At 48.8% G+C, this 17037-nt stretch overlaps 1 protein-coding gene across 1 annotated transcript; it reads right to left on the bottom strand.

Moving 5' to 3' along the window:
• Positions 1 to 1296: 1296 nt before the first annotated feature.
• On the bottom strand, positions 1297 to 16395 carry LOC124026378 (growth hormone-regulated TBC protein 1-A-like; the record flags this gene model as incomplete). The annotated part of the gene is given in 6 exon segments (XM_046339401.1): positions 1297 to 2072; positions 3412 to 3597; positions 5879 to 6042; positions 6045 to 6050; positions 6481 to 6577; positions 16261 to 16395. Coding segments are annotated over 6 exon segments (681 nt in total), but the record flags the coding sequence as incomplete, so codon positions are not given.
• Positions 16396 to 17037: the final 642 nt, after the last annotated feature.

Here is a 17037-nt window from a genome sequence, read left to right as displayed (position 1 = left end):
AGATGACATCAGTCTGGTAACGTCCTCTGCTGTCAGCGCGTCATTAAGACGACATCAGTCTGGTAACGTCCACTGCTGTCCGCGCGTCATTAAGACATCAGTCTGGTAACGTCCACTGCTGTCCGCGCGTCATTAAGACATCAGTCTGGTAACGTCCACTGCTGTCCGCGCGTCATTAAGACAGTCTGGTAACGTCCACTGCTGTCCTCGCGTCTCAGACGATCAGCGACGTCCCTCATTAAGACGACATCAGTCTGGTAACGTCCACTGCTGTCCGCGCGTCATTAAGACGACATCAGTCTGGTAACGTCCACTGCTGTCCGCGCGTCATTAAGACGACATCAGTCTGGTAACGCCCTCTGCTGTCCGCGTCATTAAGACGACATCAGTCTGGTAACGTCCACTGCTGTCCGCGCGTCATTAAGACGACATCAGTCTGGTAACGTCCACTGCTGTCCGCGCGTCATTAAGACGACATCAGTCTGGTAACGTCCTCTGCTGTCTGCGCGTCATTAAGACGACATCAGTCTGGTAACGTCCACTGCTGTCCACGCGTCTCAGACGATCAGCGACGTCCCTCATTAAGACGACATCAGTCTGGTAACGTCCACTGCTGTCCGCGCGTCATTAAGACGACATCAGTCTGGTAACGTCCTCTGCTGTCCGCGCGTCTCAGACGATCAGCGACGTCCCTCATTAAGACGACATCAGTCTGGTAACGTCCTCTGCGGTCCTCGCGTCTCAGACGATCAGCGACGTCCCTCATTAAGACGACATCAGTCTGGTAACGTCCTCTGCTGTCCGCGCGTCATTAAGACGACATCAGTCTGGTAACGTCCACTGCTGTCCGCGCGTCATTAAGACGACATCAGTCTGGTAACGTCCACTGCTGTCCGCGCGTCATTAAGACGACATCAGTCTGGTAACGTCCACTGCTGTCCGCGTCGTCATTAAGACGACATCAGTCTGGTAACGTCCTCTGCTGTCCGCGCGTCATTAAGACGACATCAGTCTGGTAACGCCCTCTGCTGTCCGCGTCATTAAGACGACATCAGTCTGGTAACGTCCTCTGCTGTCCGCGCCTCATTCAGACGACATCAGTCTGGTAACGTCCACTGCTGTCCGCGCGTCATTAAGACGACATCAGTCTGGTAACGTCCACTGCTGTCCGCGCGTCATTAAGACGACATCAGTCTGGTAACGCCTCTGCTGTCCGCGCGTCATTAAGACGACATCAGTCTGGTAACGCCCTCTGCTGTCCGCCATTAAGACGACATCAGTCTGGTAACGCCTCTGCTGTCCGCGCGTCATTAAGACGACATCAGTCTGGTAACGTCCTCTGCTGTCAGCGCGTCATTAAGACGACATCAGTCTGGTAACGTCCTCTGCTGTCCGCGCGTCATTAAGACGACATCAGTCTGGTAACGTCCTCTGCTGTCCGCGCGTCATTAAGACGACATCAGTCTGGTAACGTCCTCTGCTGTCAGCGCGTCATTAAGACGACATCAGTCTGGTAACGTCCTCTGCTGTCAGCGCGTCATTAAGATGATCATCTCTGCTTTTTCAAAATGTCACTTATTGCCAAACCACACCACATTTGAGCTTATGTTTTCATGTCCATTGGCTAAAATATGTTTTTATTTCATGTGACTTTCATACAGTATTGACAATAGTGTAATAGACTAAAGGTTTCATTGACATCTTGGTTGTTAATTATTGTGCCAGGCTCATGTTTAACCTGTACCATGTGCCCCCACAGGATAGGTACTAATTCAATTAGCTGGTACTAGTAACACCTTATAGTCTCCATACATGGTAGTCTACATAGCTACATGGTAGTCATGCTAAAGAGTACTAAACAGTCTAGGACACTGTCCCAACAGTGAGGAATAGGATCCGAGGAGAGGAGACCATTAAGGAGTGTTGGGACCCAGCCCGGAATGTGTAGTGTGTTTGATTGACAGGTCAGGAGGATGGGGTCAGGACTCCTCAGCGATGATGCGTGCTCGACACGTCTCCCGGAGCTTGGTGATGGTTGCCATGGAGAGGCTTCCGGGTTCCGTGAAGATTTTCTGGGAAAGCAGCAAGACAAAGGATTAGAGGGATGAACAGAGATCATTATGGTGCACACACACACACACACACACACACACACACACACACACACACACACACACACACACACACACACACACACACACACACACACACACACACACACACACACACACACACACACACACACACACACACACACACAGAGTCTTGTATAGCTAACCTTGTGGGGACACACAATTTAGTCCCACTCAAAATTCTATTTACCCGAACTGGAACCCATATATCTAACCTTAACCCTAAACCCACTAGAAATATCTAACCTTAACCCTAAACCCACTAGAAATATCTAACCTTAACCCTAAACCCACTAGAAATATCTAACCTTAACCCTAAACCCCCTAGAAATATCTAACCTTAACCCTAAACCCACTAGAAATATCTAACCTTAACCCTAAACCCCTAGAAATATCTAACCTTAACCCTAAACCCCTAGAAATATCTAACCTTAACCCTAAACCCCTAGAAATATCTAACCCTAACCCTAAACCCCTAGAAATATCTAACCCTAACCTTAAACCCCTAGAAATATCTAACCCTAACCTTAAACCCCCTAGAAATATCTAACCCTAACCCTAAACCCCCTAGAAATATCTAACCCTAACCTTAAACCCCCTAGAAATATCTAACCCTAACCCTAAACCCCCTAGAAATATCTAACCCTAACCCTAAACCCACTAGAAATATCTAACCCTAACCTTAAACCCCCTAGAAATATCTAACCATAACCTTAAACCCACTAGAAATATCTAACCCTAACCTTAAACCCCTAGAAATATCTAACCCTAACCTTAAACCCCTAGAAATATCTAACCCTAACCTTAAACCCCTAGAAATATCTAACCTTAACCTTAAACCCCCTAGAAATATCTAACCCTAAACTTACACCCCTAGACATATCTAACCTTAACCCTAAACCCCCTAGAAATATCTAACCTTAACCCTAAACCCCTAGAAATATCTAACCCTAACCTTACACCTAAACCCCTAGAAATATCTAACCCTAACCTTAAACCCCCTAGACATATCTAACCTTAACCTTAAACCCCCTAGAAATATCTAACCTTAACCCTAAACCCCCTAGAAATAGCATTTCCCCTCATGGGGACTAACAAAATGTCCCCAGTTTGTCAAATTTGTGTTTGTTTGCTATTCTTGTGGGGACCAGAAGTTAAAACACATCCACACACATGTTCATTTCAGTGTGTGTGTGTGTGTGTGTGTGTGTGTGTGTGTGTGTGTGTGTGTGTGTGTGTGTGTGTGTGTGTGTGTGTGTGTGTGTGTGTGTGTGTGTACCTGCATGAAGGTGTGGCAGTCCTCTACATCGGGCCCTCTGGTCATGTGTTTGAAGCAGTCACAGACGTCAGGCAGGGAACCGGCCTGTTGGACCTCAGCCTGCTGGTTCCTTATCAACGTCAGAGCCACACGGAACAGAATCTTAGAACCCTCGTAGAACAGACAGTCCCAGATACGCAGAACCGTCTGAGGACGAGAACCAAGGAGAGAGACGAGAGTCAGGCTTAATGGGCCGCAGGACAGTCGGGCTTAATGGGCCACAGGACAGTCGGGCTTAATGGGCCACAGGACAGTCGGGCTTAATGGGCCGCAGGACAGTCGGGCTTAATGGGCCACAGGACAGTCGGGCTTAATGGGCCGCAGGACAGTCGGGCTTAATGGGCCACAGGACAGTCGGGCTTAATGGGCCACAGGACAGTCGGGCTTAATGGGCCACAGGACAGTCGGGCTTAATGGGCCACAGGACAGTCGGGCTTAATGGGCCACAGGACAGTCGGGCTTAATGGGCCGCAGGACAGTCGGGCTTAATGGGCCGCAGGACAGTCGGGCTTAATGGGCCACAGGACAGTCGGGCTTAATGGGCCACAGGACAGTCGGGCTTAATGGGCCACAGGACAGTCGGGCTTAATGGGCCACAGGACAGGTCATCAAGCTGAGATGGTAGACAGTGACACTAGGCATGGTGATGAAATATGTAAAGATTAGTTGACTTAGTTCAGCTCAGCAGACTGACCTGACACACAGAACCCACTCTGCCCTGTAAACCTGATTCAGTCCTGTGGTGGAGCTGAGTTCACACTCTGCCCTGTAAACCTGATTCAGTCCTGTGGTGGAGCTGAGTTCACACTCTGCCCTGTAAACCTGATTCAGTCCTGTGGTGGAGCTGAGTTCACACTCTGCCCTGTAAACCTGATTCAGTCCTGTGGTGGAGCTGAGTTCACACTCTGCCCTGTAAACCTGATTCAGTCCTGTGGTGGAGCTGAGTTCACACTCTGCCCTGTAAACCTGATTCAGTCCTGTGGTGGAGCTGAGTTCACACTCTGCCCTGTAAACCTGATTCAGTCCTGTGGTGGAGCTGAGTTCACACTCTGCACTGTAAACCTGATTCAGTCCTGTTGTGGGGCTGAGTTCACACTCTGCCCTGTAAACCTGATTCAGTCCTGTTGTGGGGCTGAGTTCACACTCTGCCCTGTAAACCTGATTCAGTCCTGTGGTGGAGCTGAGTTCACACTCTGCCCTGTAAACCTGATTCAGTCCTGTGGTGGAGCTGAGTTCACACTCTGCCCTGTAAACCTGATTCAGACCTGTGGTGGAGCTGAGTTCACACTCTGCCCTGTAAACCTGATTCAGTCCTGTTGTGGGGCTGAGTTCACACTCTGCCCTGTAAACCTGATTCAGTCCTGTTGTGGGGCTGAGTTCACACTCTGCCCTGTAAACCTGATTCAGTCCTGTAGTGGGGCTGAGTTCACACTCTGCCCTGTAAACCTGATTCAGTCCTGTTGTGGGGCTGAGTTCACACTCTGCCCCGTAAACCTGATTCAGTCCTGTGGTGGGGCTGAGTTCACACTCTGCCCTGTAAACCTGATTCAGTCCTGTGGTAGGGCTGAGTTCCCATTCTGCCCTGTAAACCTGATTCAGCCCTGTGGTGGAGCGAGTTCCCATTCTGCCCTGTAAACCTGATTCAGTCCTGTTGTGGGGCTGAGTTCACACTCTGCCCTGTAAACCTGATTCAGTCCTGTTGTGGGGCTGATTCTCTGATAAAGCTCAGCACTGATAAAACATGATTTAATAGCGCTTCTACAACAGATCACGGACCCAAACCTGACTGGGTGTTTACATGTTCAATAGTTACATCAACTTAGTAATAGTACTCCAACAACAACAAAGATTAGGCCAAAGTCCCTCCCCTAAACCCCTAGTCCCTCCCCTAAACCCCTAGTCCCTCCCCTAAACCCCTAGTCCCTCCCCTAACCCCTAGTCCCTCCCCTAAACCCCTAGTCCCCTCCCTAAACCCCTAGTCCCCCTCGCCCCTAGTCCCCTCCCGTAGTCCCCCTAGTCCCCTCCCGTAGTCCCCCCTAAACCCCTAGTCCCCTCCCTAAACCCCTAGTCCCCCCTAAACCCCTAGTCCCCCCCTAAACCCCTAGTCCCCTCCCTAAACCCCTAGTCCCCCCTAAACCCCTAGTCCCCCTAAACCCCTAGTCCCCCCTAAACCCCTAGTCCCCCCCTAAACCCCTAGTCCCCCCTAAACCCCTAGTCCCCCCTAAACCCCTAGTCCCCCCCTAAACCCCTAGTCCCTCCCCTAAACCCCTAGTCCCCCCTCGCCCCTAGTCCCCCTAAACCCCTAGTCCCCTCCCGTAGTCCCCCCTAAACCCTAGTCCCCTCCCTAAATCCCTAATCCCTCCCCCAAAACCCCTAGTCCCCCCTCTCACCCCTAGTCCCCCCTCTCACCCCTAGTCCCCCCTCTCACCTCTACAGGCAGGACGTCTATGTAGAGACAGATGAACCACCTGGAGACCACCAGGGTCCACATGACGTTGTGTTGCCCCATGGCCTGCCATACAACTGGGGCTTTGGTCCTCACGAGCTCCCCTAAAACCTCCTGGTCCATCTTCAGACCCAGCATGGCCGGGTGTAGTAGTCTGGACAGGAGACAGACAGGACACACAACTTAGTATCAACAGTCCCTTTCATTACACTGTTGTTTTTTTTACTGTCGTCAAAGTGGACACACACACACACACACACACACACACACACACACACACACACACACACACACACACACACACACACACACACACACACACACACACACACCTCAAAGATATGAGCCCTGAACTCAGTGACGAATGTGATCTCAGATCAAATCCACCTGTTTGTCAGAGTGGAGCCCGACTATGCCAAGGTAGAGAGCTGGGGGCGTGATGTCATTTCCTGTGTGACATCATAGGATTACCCCTCCCTCCCTCCCCTCCGTGTGACGGGACATGAGTCTTAACGAGGCTCAAGACCATGTGACCTCCGCTGGGTTATACATAGACCCACGGCAGGGAGAGAAGATAAACACACCTGGTAGTATCCTGCCCAGTAGAGCGTCCATCAGCCAGAATGATTTCTCCTCATCTTTAGTGATGATGATGAGGTACCCAGCGATGAAGTTCATGCCCTGAAGACAAGACAGTTATTAGATACATATGAATATTGCATTTCAGCCACAATAAATTGTTAATAGTTATAACAGTGTTTTCAAGGTGTTGTTGTTATCTGGAGGTTGTTGACATCCTCTCCTTGACAGCTTAGTGAGGGGCACAACCCATTCTAATTCAACAGCCCTCTCTCTCTCCCTTTGCCTGGCCAATACATTCTAATTCAACAGCCCTCTCTCTCTCCCTTTGCCTGTCCAATACATTCTAATTCAACAGCCCTCTCTCTCTCCCTTTGCCTGGCCAATACATTCTAATTCAACAGCCCCCTCTCTCCCCTTTGCCTGGCCAATACATTCTAATTCAACAGCCCTCTCTCTCTCTCCCTTTGCCTGGCCAACCCATTCTAATTCAACAGCCCCCTCTCTCCCCCTTTGCCTGGCCAATACATTCTAATTCAACAGCCCTCTCTCCCCCCTTTGCCTGGCCAATACATTCTAATTCAACAGCCCTCTCTCTCCCCCTTTGCCTGGCCAATACATTCTAATTCAACAGCCCTCTCTCTCTCTCTCCCCCTTTGCCTGTCCAATACATTCTAATTCAACAGCCCTCTCTCTCTCCCTTTGCCTGGCCAATACATTCTAATTCAACAGCCCTCTCTCCCTCTCCCTTTGCCTGTCCAATACATTCTAATTCAACAGCCCCCTCTCTCTCTCTCCCTTTGCCTGTCCAATACATTCTAATTCAACAGCCCTCTCTCTCTCCCCCTTTGCCTGTCCAATACATTCTAATTCAACAGCCCTCTCTCTCTCTCCCTTTGCCTGTCCAATACATTCTAATTCAACAGCCCCCTCTCTCTCTCCCTTTGCCTGTCCAATACATTCTAATTCAACAGCCCTCTCTCTCTCCCTTTGCCTGGCCAATACATTCTAATTCAACAGCCCTCTCTCTCTCCCTTTGCCTGTCCAATACATTCTAATTCAACAGCCCTCTCTCTCTCCCTTTGCCTGTCCAATACATTCTAATTCAACAGCCCCTCTCTCTCTCTCCCTTTGCCTGTCCAATACATTCTAATTCAACAGCCCTCTCTCTCTCCCCTTTGCCTGTCCAATACATTCTAATTCAACAGCCCTCTCTCTCTCTCCCTTGCCTGTCCAATACATTCTAATTCAACAGCCCCCTCTCTCTCTCCCTTTGCCTGTCCAATACATTCTAATTCAACAGCCCTCTCTCTCTCCTTTGCCTGGCCAATACATTCTAATTCAACAGCCCTCTCTCTCTCTCCTTTGCCTGTCCAATACATTCTAATTCAACAGCCCCCTCTCTCTCTCCTTTGCCTGTCCAATACATTCTAATTCAACAGCCCTCTCTCTCCCTTGCCTGGCCAATACATTCTAATTCAACAGCCCTCTCTCTCTCCCTTTGCCTGTCCAATACATTCTAATTCAACAGCCCCCTCTCTCTCCCTTTGCCTGTCCAATACATTCTAATTCAACAGCCCTCTCTCTCCCTTTGCCTGGCCAATACATTCTAATTCAACAGCCCTCTCTCTCCCCTTTGCCTGGCCAATACATTCTAATTCAACAGCCCTCTCTCTCCCTTTGCCTGGCCAATACATTCTAATTCAACAGCCCTCTCTCTCTCCCTTTGCCTGTCCAATACATTCTAATTCAACAGCCCTCTCTCTCTCTCCCTTTGCCTGTCCAATACATTCTAATTCAACAGCCCTCTCTCTCCCCCTTTGCCTGGCCAATACATTCTAATTCAACAGCCCTCTCTCTCCCCCTTTGCCTGGCCAATACATTCTAATTCAACAGCCCTCTCTCTCTCTCCCTTTGCCTGTCCAATACATTCTAATTCAACAGCCCTCTCTCTCTCTCCCTTTGCCTGGCCAATACATTCTAATTCAACAGCCCTCTCTCTCTCTCCCTTTGCCTGGCCAATACATTCTAATTCAACAGCCCCCTCTCTCTCTCCCTTTGCCTGTCCAATACATTCTAATTCAACAGCCCTCTCTCTCTCTCTCCCTTTGCCTGGCCAACCCATTCTAATTCAACAGCCCCCTCTCTCTCTCCCCTTTGCCTGGCCAATACATTCTAATTCAACAGCCCTCTCTCTCCCCTTTGCTTGGCCAATACATTCTAATTCAACAGCCCTCTCTCTCCCCTTTGCCTGGCCAATACATTCTAATTCAACAGCCCTCTCTCTCCCCCTTTGCTTGGCCAATACATTCTAATTCAACAGCCCCTCTCTCCCCTTTGCCTGGCCAATACATTCTAATTCAACAGCCCCCTCTCTCTCCCTTTGCCTGGCCAATACATTCTAATTCAACAGCCCTCTCCTCACTCCCCCCCTTTGCCTGCTAATACAGCCTGTTGCTAAGAGGGAGAGAGAACACGTCTGTATTCTGGTGAATGAGTTCAAAGAGAGGGAGAGATGAACAGGTGGCCAGAGATACACTAAGCATCCCAAAATGGCACCCTATTCCCTATATAGTGCACTACTTTAGACCAGAGTCCTATTCCCTATATAGTGCACTACTTTAGACCAGAGCCCTATTCCCTATATAGTGCACTACTTTAGACCAGAGCCCTATTCCCTATATAGTGCACTACTTTAGACCAGGGCCCTATTCCCTATATAGTGCACTACTTTAGACCAGAGTCCTATTCCCTATATAGTGCATTACTTTAGACCAGAGTCCTATTCCCTATATAGTGCACTACTTTAGACCAGAGTCCTATTCCTATATAGTGCACTACTTTAGACCAGAGTCCTATTCCCTATATAGTGCATTACTTTAGACCAGAGTCCTATTCCCTATATAGTGCACTACTTTAGACCAGGGCCCTATTCCCTATATAGTGCATTACTTTAGACCAGGGCCCTATTCCCTATATAGTGCACTACTTTAGACCAGGGCCCTATTCCCTATATAGTGCACTACTTTAGACCAGGGCCCTATTCCCTATATAGTGCACTACTTTAGACCAGAGTCCTATTCCCTATATAGTGCACTACTTTAGAACAGGGCCCTATTCCCTATATAATGCACTACTTTAGACCAGGGCCCTATTCCCTATATAGTGCACTACTTTAGACCAGAGCCCTATTCCCTATATAGTGCACTACTTTAGACCAGGGCCCTATTCCCTATATAGTGCACTACTTTAGACCAGGGCCCTATTCCCTATATAGTGCACTACTTTAGACCAGAGTCCTATTCCCTATATAGTGCACTACTTTAGACCAGAGCCCTATTCCCTATATAGTGCACTACTTTAGACCAGGGCCCTATTCCCTATATAGTGCACTACTTTAGACCAGGGCCCTATTCCCTATATAGTGCACTACTTTAGACCAGGGCCCTATTCCCTATATAGTGCACTACTTTAGACCAGGGCCCTATTCCTATATAGTGCACTACTTTAGACCAGAGTCCTATTCCCTATATAGTGCACTACTTTAGACCAGGGTCCTATTCCCTATATAGTGCACTACTTTAGACCAGGGCCCTATTCCCTATATAGTGCACTACTTTAGACCAGAGTCCTATTCCTATATAGTGCACTACTTTAGACCAGAGCCCTATTCCCTATATAGTGCACTACTTTAGACCAGGGCCCTATTCCCTATATAGTGCACTACTTTAGACCAGGGCCCTATTCCCTATATAGTGCACTACTTTAGACCAGGGCCCTATTCCCTATATAGTGCACTACTTTAGACCAGGGCCCTATTCCCTATATAGTGCACTACTTTAGACCAGAGTCCTATTCCCTATATAGTGCACTACTTTAGACCAGAGTCCTATTCCCTATATAGTGCACTACTTTAGACCAGAGCCCTATTCCCTATATAGTGCATTACTTTAGACCAGGGCCCTATTCCCTATATAGTGCATTACTTTAGACCAGGGCCCTATTCCCTATATAGTGCACTACTTTAGACCAGGGCCATTGGTAAAAATACAGTCTCTAATAAGTAACTATTGGAATTGAGGTGATTTAACGTGTGTTTATTAGTCTGTCTTTTTGACTATCAAACAGAAAAGCTGCCAATGAGAGGGAGACAGAGAGAAGGACTGACTGTACACACACCAAACCTTCAGCCAATATGAGAGGGAGACAGAGAGAAGGACTGACTGTACACACACCAAACCTTCAGCCAATATGAGAGGGAGACAGAGAGAAGGACTGACTGTACACACACCAAACCTTCAGCCAATATGAGAGGGAGACAGAGAGAAGGACTGACTGTACACACACAAACCTTCAGCCAAACCTTCAGCCAATATGAGAGGGAGACAGAGAGAAGGACTGACTGTACACACACACCAAACCTTCAGCCAATATGAGAGGGAGACAGAGAGAAGGACTGACTGTACACACACCAAACCTTCAGCCAAACCTTCAGCCAATATGAGAGGGAGACAGAGAGAAGGACTGACTGTACACACACCAAACCTTCAGCCAATATGAGAGGGAGACAGAGAGAAGGACTGACTGTACACACACCAAACCTTCAGCCAAACCTTCAGCCAATATGAGAGGGAGACAGAGAGAAGGACTGACTGTACACACACCAAACCTTCAGCCATAATGCTGCTTCTTTGCATTGCAAAAAGGCTGAAAATCTCCCTATCAAATCACACACAGTAGCCTTGTCTATTCGACATGCCGTTCCAACTATAGAATTCCCATTTAGGAACAAAAGCTGATTGAATGATCGAGGAAGGGTTGGGATTCCTGAAAAGGCTAGCAGGTAATGCCTGGACCAGCCACAGGGGGCACTGTGAACACAGTGCAGTAGCAGTGAGGGCTGAGAAACAGTAGAACAGTGTTTCCCAAATCCAGTCTTCCAGGACCCCCTGATCCAACTCAATCAGGTTGATGGTCCGGGGCTACAATAATAATGTGTTGGGGGTCCTGGAGGACTGGAGGTGGGAACCACTGTAGTAGAGGACTGGAGTTGGGAACCACTGTAGTAGAGGACTGGAGGACTGGAGTTGGGAACCACTGTAGTAGAGGACTGGAGTTGAGGACCACTGTAGTAGAGGACTGGAGGACTAGAGTTGGGAACCACTGTAGTAGAGGACTGGAGTTGAGGACCACTGTAGTAGAGGACTGGAGGACTAGAGTTGGGAACCACTGTAGTAGAGGACTGGAGTTGAGGACCACTGTAGTAGAGGACTGGAGGACTAGAGTTGGGAACCCCTGTAGTAGAGGACTGGAGGACTAGAGTTGGGAACCACTGTAGTAGAGGACTGGAGTTGAGGACCACTGTAGTAGAGGACTGGAGTTGGGAACCACTGTAGTAGAGGACTGGAGTTGAGGACCACTGTAGTAGAGGACTGGAGGACTGGAGTTGGGAACCCCTGTAGTAGAGGACTGGAGGACTAGAGTTGGGAACCCCTGCAGTAGAGGACTGGAGTTGGGAACCCCTGCAGTAGAGGACTGGAGTTGGGAACCCCTGCAGTAGAGGACTGGAGTTGGGAACCCCTGCAGTAGAGGACTGGAGTTGGGAACCCCTGTAGTAGAGGACTGGAGTTGGGAACCCCTGTAGTAGAGGACTGGAGTTGGGAACCCCTGTAGTAGAGGACTGGAGTTGGGAACCCCTGTAGTAGAGGACTGGAGTTGGGAACCCCTGTAGTAGAGGACTGGAGTTGGGAACCCCTGTAGTAGAGGACTGGAGTTGGGAACCCCTGCAGTAGAGGACTGGAGTTGAGGACCACTGTAGTAGAGGACTGGAGGACTAGAGTTGAGGACCACTGTAGTAGAGGACTGGAGGACTAGAGTTGGGAACCACTGTAGTAGAGGACTGGAGTTGGGAACCACTGTAGTAGAGGAGTGGAGGACTAGAGTTGGGAACCCCTGTAGTAGAGGACTGGAGTTGGGAACCCCTGTAGTAGAGGACTGGAGTTGAGGACCACTGTAGTAGTAGAGACTGGAGTTGGGAACCCCTGTAGTAGAGGACTGGAGTTGGGAACCCCTGTAGTAGAGGACTGGAGTTGGGAACCCCTGTAGTAGAGGACTGGAGTTGGGAACCCCTGTAGTAGAGGACTGGAGTTGGGAACCCCTGTAGTAGAGGACTGGAGTTGGGAACCCCTGTAGTAGAGGACTGGAGTTGGGAACCCCTGTAGTAGAGGACTGGAGTTGGGAACCCCTGTAGTAGAGGACTGGAGTTGGGAACCCCTGTAGTAGAGGACTGGAGTTGGGAACCCCTGTAGTAGACGACTGGAGTTGGGAACCCCTGTAGTAGACGACTGGAGTTGGGAACCCCTGTAGTAGACGACTGGAGTTGGGAACCCCTGTAGTAGAGGACTGGAGTTGGGAACCCCTGTAGTAGAGGACTGGAGTTGGGAACCCCTGTAGTAGAGGACTGGAGTTGGGAACCCCTGTAGTAGAGGACTGGAGTTGGGAACCCCTGTAGTAGAGGACTGGAGTTGGGAACCCCTGTAGTAGAGGACTGGAGTTGGGAACCCTGTAGTAGAGGACTGGAGTTGGGAACCCCTGTAGTAGAGGACTGGAGTTGGGAACCCCTGTAGTAGAGGACTGGAGTTGGGAACCCCTGTAGTAGAGGACTGGAGTTGGGAACCCCTGTAGTAGAGGACTGGAGTTGGGAACCCCTGTAGTAGAGGACTGGAGTTGGGAACCCCTGTAGTAGAGGACTGGAGTTGGGAACCCCTGCAGTAGAGGACTGGAGTTGGGAACCCCTGCAGTAGAGGACTGGAGTTGAGGACCACTGTAGTAGAGGACTGGAGGACTAAAGTTGGGAACCACTGTAGTAGAGGACTGGAGTTGGGAACCACTGTAGTAGAGGAGTGGAGGACTAGAGTTGGGAACCACTGTAGTAGAGGACTGGAGTTGAGGACCACTGTAGTAGAGGACTGGAGGACTGGAGTTGGGAAACCTGTAGTAGAGGACTGGAGGACTAGAGTTGGGAACCACTGTAGTAGAGGACTGGAGTTGGGAACCACTGTAGTAGAGGACTGGAGTTGGGAACCACTGTAGTAGAGGAGTGGAGGACTAGAGTTGGGAACCACTGTAGTAGAGGACTGGAGTTGAGGACCACTGTAGTAGAGGACTGGAGTTGAGGACCACTGTAGTAGAGGACTGGAGGACTAGAGTTGGGAACCACTGTAGTAGAGGACTGGAGTTGAGGACCACTGTAGTAGAGGACTGGAGTTGGGAACCACTGTAGTAGAGGACTGGAGGACTAGAGTTGAGGACCACTGTAGTGGAGGACTAGAGTTGAGGACCACTGTAGTAGAGGACTGGAGTTGAGGACCACTGTAGTAGAGGACTGGAGTTGAGGACCACTGTAGTAGAGGACTGGAGTTGAGGACCACTGTAGTAGAGGACTGGAGTTGAGGACCACTGTAGTAGAGGACTGGAGTTGAGGACCACTGTAGTAGAGGACTGGAGTTGGGAACCACTGTAGTAGAGGACTGGAGTTGAGGACCACTGTAGTAGAGGACTGGAGTTGAGGACCACTGTAGTAGAGGACTGAGTTGAGGACCACTGTAGTAGAGGACTGGAGTTGGGAACCACTGTAGTAGAGGACTGGAGGACTAGAGTTGGGAACCACTGTAGTAGAGGACTGGAGGACTGGAGTTAGGAACCACTGTAGTAGAGGACTGGAGTTGAGGACCACTGTAGTAGAGGACTGGAGTTGAGGACCACTGTAGTAGAGGACTGGAGTTGAGGACCACTGTAGTAGAGGACTGGAGTTGGGAACCACTGTAGTAGAGGACTGGAGTTGGGAACCACTGTAGTAGAGGACTGGAGTTGGGAACCACTGTAGTAGAGGACTGGAGTTGGGAACCACTGTAGTAGAGGACTGGAGTTGGGAACCACTGTAGTAGAGGACTGGAGTTGGGAACCACTGTAGTAGAGGACTGGAGTTGGGAACCACTGTAGTAGAGGACTGGAGGACTGGAGTTAGGAACCACTGTAGTAGAGGACTGGAGTTGAGGACCACTGTAGTAGAGGACTGGAGTTGAGGACCACTGTAGTAGAGGACTGGAGTTGGGAACCACTGTAGTAGAGGACTGGAGTTGGGAACCACTGTAGTAGAGGACTGGAGTTGGGAACCCCTGTAGTAGAGGACTGGAGTTGAGGACCACTGTAGTAGAGGACTGGAGGACTAGAGTTGGGAACCACTGTAGTAGAGGACTGGAGTTGAGGACCACTGTAGTAGAGGACTGGAGGTGGGAACCACTGTAGTAGAGGACTGGAGGACTGGAGTTGGGAACCACTGTAGTAGAGGACTGGAGTTGAGGACCACTGTAGTAGAGGACTGGAGTTGAGGACCACTGTAGTAGAGGACTGGAGTTGAGGACCACTGTAGTAGAGGACTGGAGTTGAGGACCACTGTAGTAGAGGACTGGAGTTGAGGACCACTGTAGTAGAGGACTGGAGTTGAGGACCACTGTAGTAGAGGACTGGAGTTGGGAACCACTGTAGTAGAGGACTGGAGTTGAGGACCACTGTAGTAGAGGACTGGAGTTGAGGACCACTGTAGTAGAGGACTGGAGTTGGGAACCCCTGTAGTAGAGGACTGGAGTTGAGGACCACTGTAGTAGAGGACTGGAGTTGAGGACCACTGTAGTAAAGTTGTAAAAGGTGACTGAGCCTGTAAAGTGGAATCTGAGGCTGCCTGTGGACTCTGGTCTAAAGTAGTGCATTATATAGGGAATAGGGCCCTGGTCTAAAGTAGTGCATTATATAGGGATAGGGCCCTGGTCTAAAGTAGTGCATTATATAGGGGATAGGGCCCTGATCTAAAGTAGTGTATTATATAGGGATAGGGCCCTGGTCTAAAGTAGTGCATTATATAGGGAATAGAGCCCTGGTCTAAAGTAGTGCATTATATAGGGGATAGGGCCCTGGTCTAAAGTAGTGCATTATATAGGGAATAGGGCCCTGGTCTAAAGTAGTGCATTATATAGGGAATAGGGCCCTGGTCTAAAGTAGTGCATTATATAGGGAATAGGGCCCTGGTCTAAAGTAGTGCATTATATAGGGAATAGAGCCCTGGTCTAAAGTAGTGCATTATATAGGGATACGGCCCTGGTCTAAAGTAGTGCATTATATAGGGAATAGGGCCCTGGTCTAAAGTAGTGCATTATATAGGGATAGGGCCCTGGTCTAAAGTAGTGCATTATATAGGGAATAGAGCCCTGGCCTAAAGTAGTGCATTATATAGGGGATAGGGCCCTGGTCTAAAGTAGTGCATTATATAGGGGATACGGCCCTGGTCTAAAGTAGTGCATTATATAGGAATAGGACCCTGGTCTAAAGTAGTGCATTATATAGGGAATATGGCCCTGGTCTAAAGTAGTGCATTATATAGGGAATAGGGCCCTGGTCTAAAGTAGTGCATTATATAGGGAATAGGGCCCTGGTCTAAAGTAGTGCATTATATAGGGAATAGGGCCCTGGTCTAAAGTAGTGCATTATATAGGGGATAGGGCCCTGGTCTAAAGTAGTGCATTATATAGGGAATAGGGCCCTGGTCTAAAGTAGTGCATTATATAGGGGATAGGGCCCTGGTCTAAAGTAGTGCATTATATAGGGAATAGGGCCCTGGTCTAAAGTAGTGCATTATATAGGGAATAGGGCCCTGGTCTAAAGTAGTGCATTATATAGGGGTCATTTGGGATGCAAACAAAGAACCGCCAGGTGTAACAGGGTAAACGTACTTGACAGTAGCCCACAGCTGGGTTGTGGTGTCCGTACGCTAGCAGTACGTTGTACAGGGTTTTCTGGAGACATGGGTTGGACGTCTTGCGGAACTGAATGTTGTCAGGAAAGGTTCTGTTCAGGTCTGCCAGGGAGACAGGTGGTTAGAATCACTACCAAAAAATAACCTGCCGCCAACTCTAAACATCTCTAACCCTTTCAGCTATTTGTCAAGGCAGAGTACAGACAGAGAGACATATCTCAGAGGTCAAGCTCCCGTGTTCAGGTGTATATCAGCTAACCCATGATGATCTATTTTAGCTAACCCATGATGATCTATATCAGTTAACCCGTGATGATCTATATCAGTTAACCCGTGATGATCTATATTAGCTAACCCATGATGATCTATTTTAGCTAACCCATGATGATCTATATCAGTTAACCCATGATGATCTATATCAGTTAACCCATGATGATCTATATCAGTTAACCCATGATGATCTATATCAGTTAACCCATGATGATCTATATCAGTTAACCCATGATGATCTATATAACCCATGATGATCTATATCAGTTAACCCATGATGATCTATATCAGCTAACCCATGATGATCTATATAACCCATGATGATCTATATCAGTTAACCCATGATGATCTATATCAGTTAACCCATGATGATCTATATCAGTTAACCCATGATGATCTATATCAGTTAACCCATGATGATCTATATCAGCTAACCCATGATGATCTATATCAGTTAACCCATGATGATCTATATCAGTTAACC

This window comes from Oncorhynchus gorbuscha, unplaced genomic scaffold (assembly GCF_021184085.1).
Source record: "Oncorhynchus gorbuscha isolate QuinsamMale2020 ecotype Even-year unplaced genomic scaffold, OgorEven_v1.0 Un_scaffold_2710, whole genome shotgun sequence".
Lineage (NCBI taxonomy): Eukaryota > Metazoa > Chordata > Actinopteri > Salmoniformes > Salmonidae > Oncorhynchus > Oncorhynchus gorbuscha.
The sequence above is the reverse complement of the archived record's forward strand: the minus strand, read 5'-3'. Positions and strand labels throughout refer to the sequence as shown.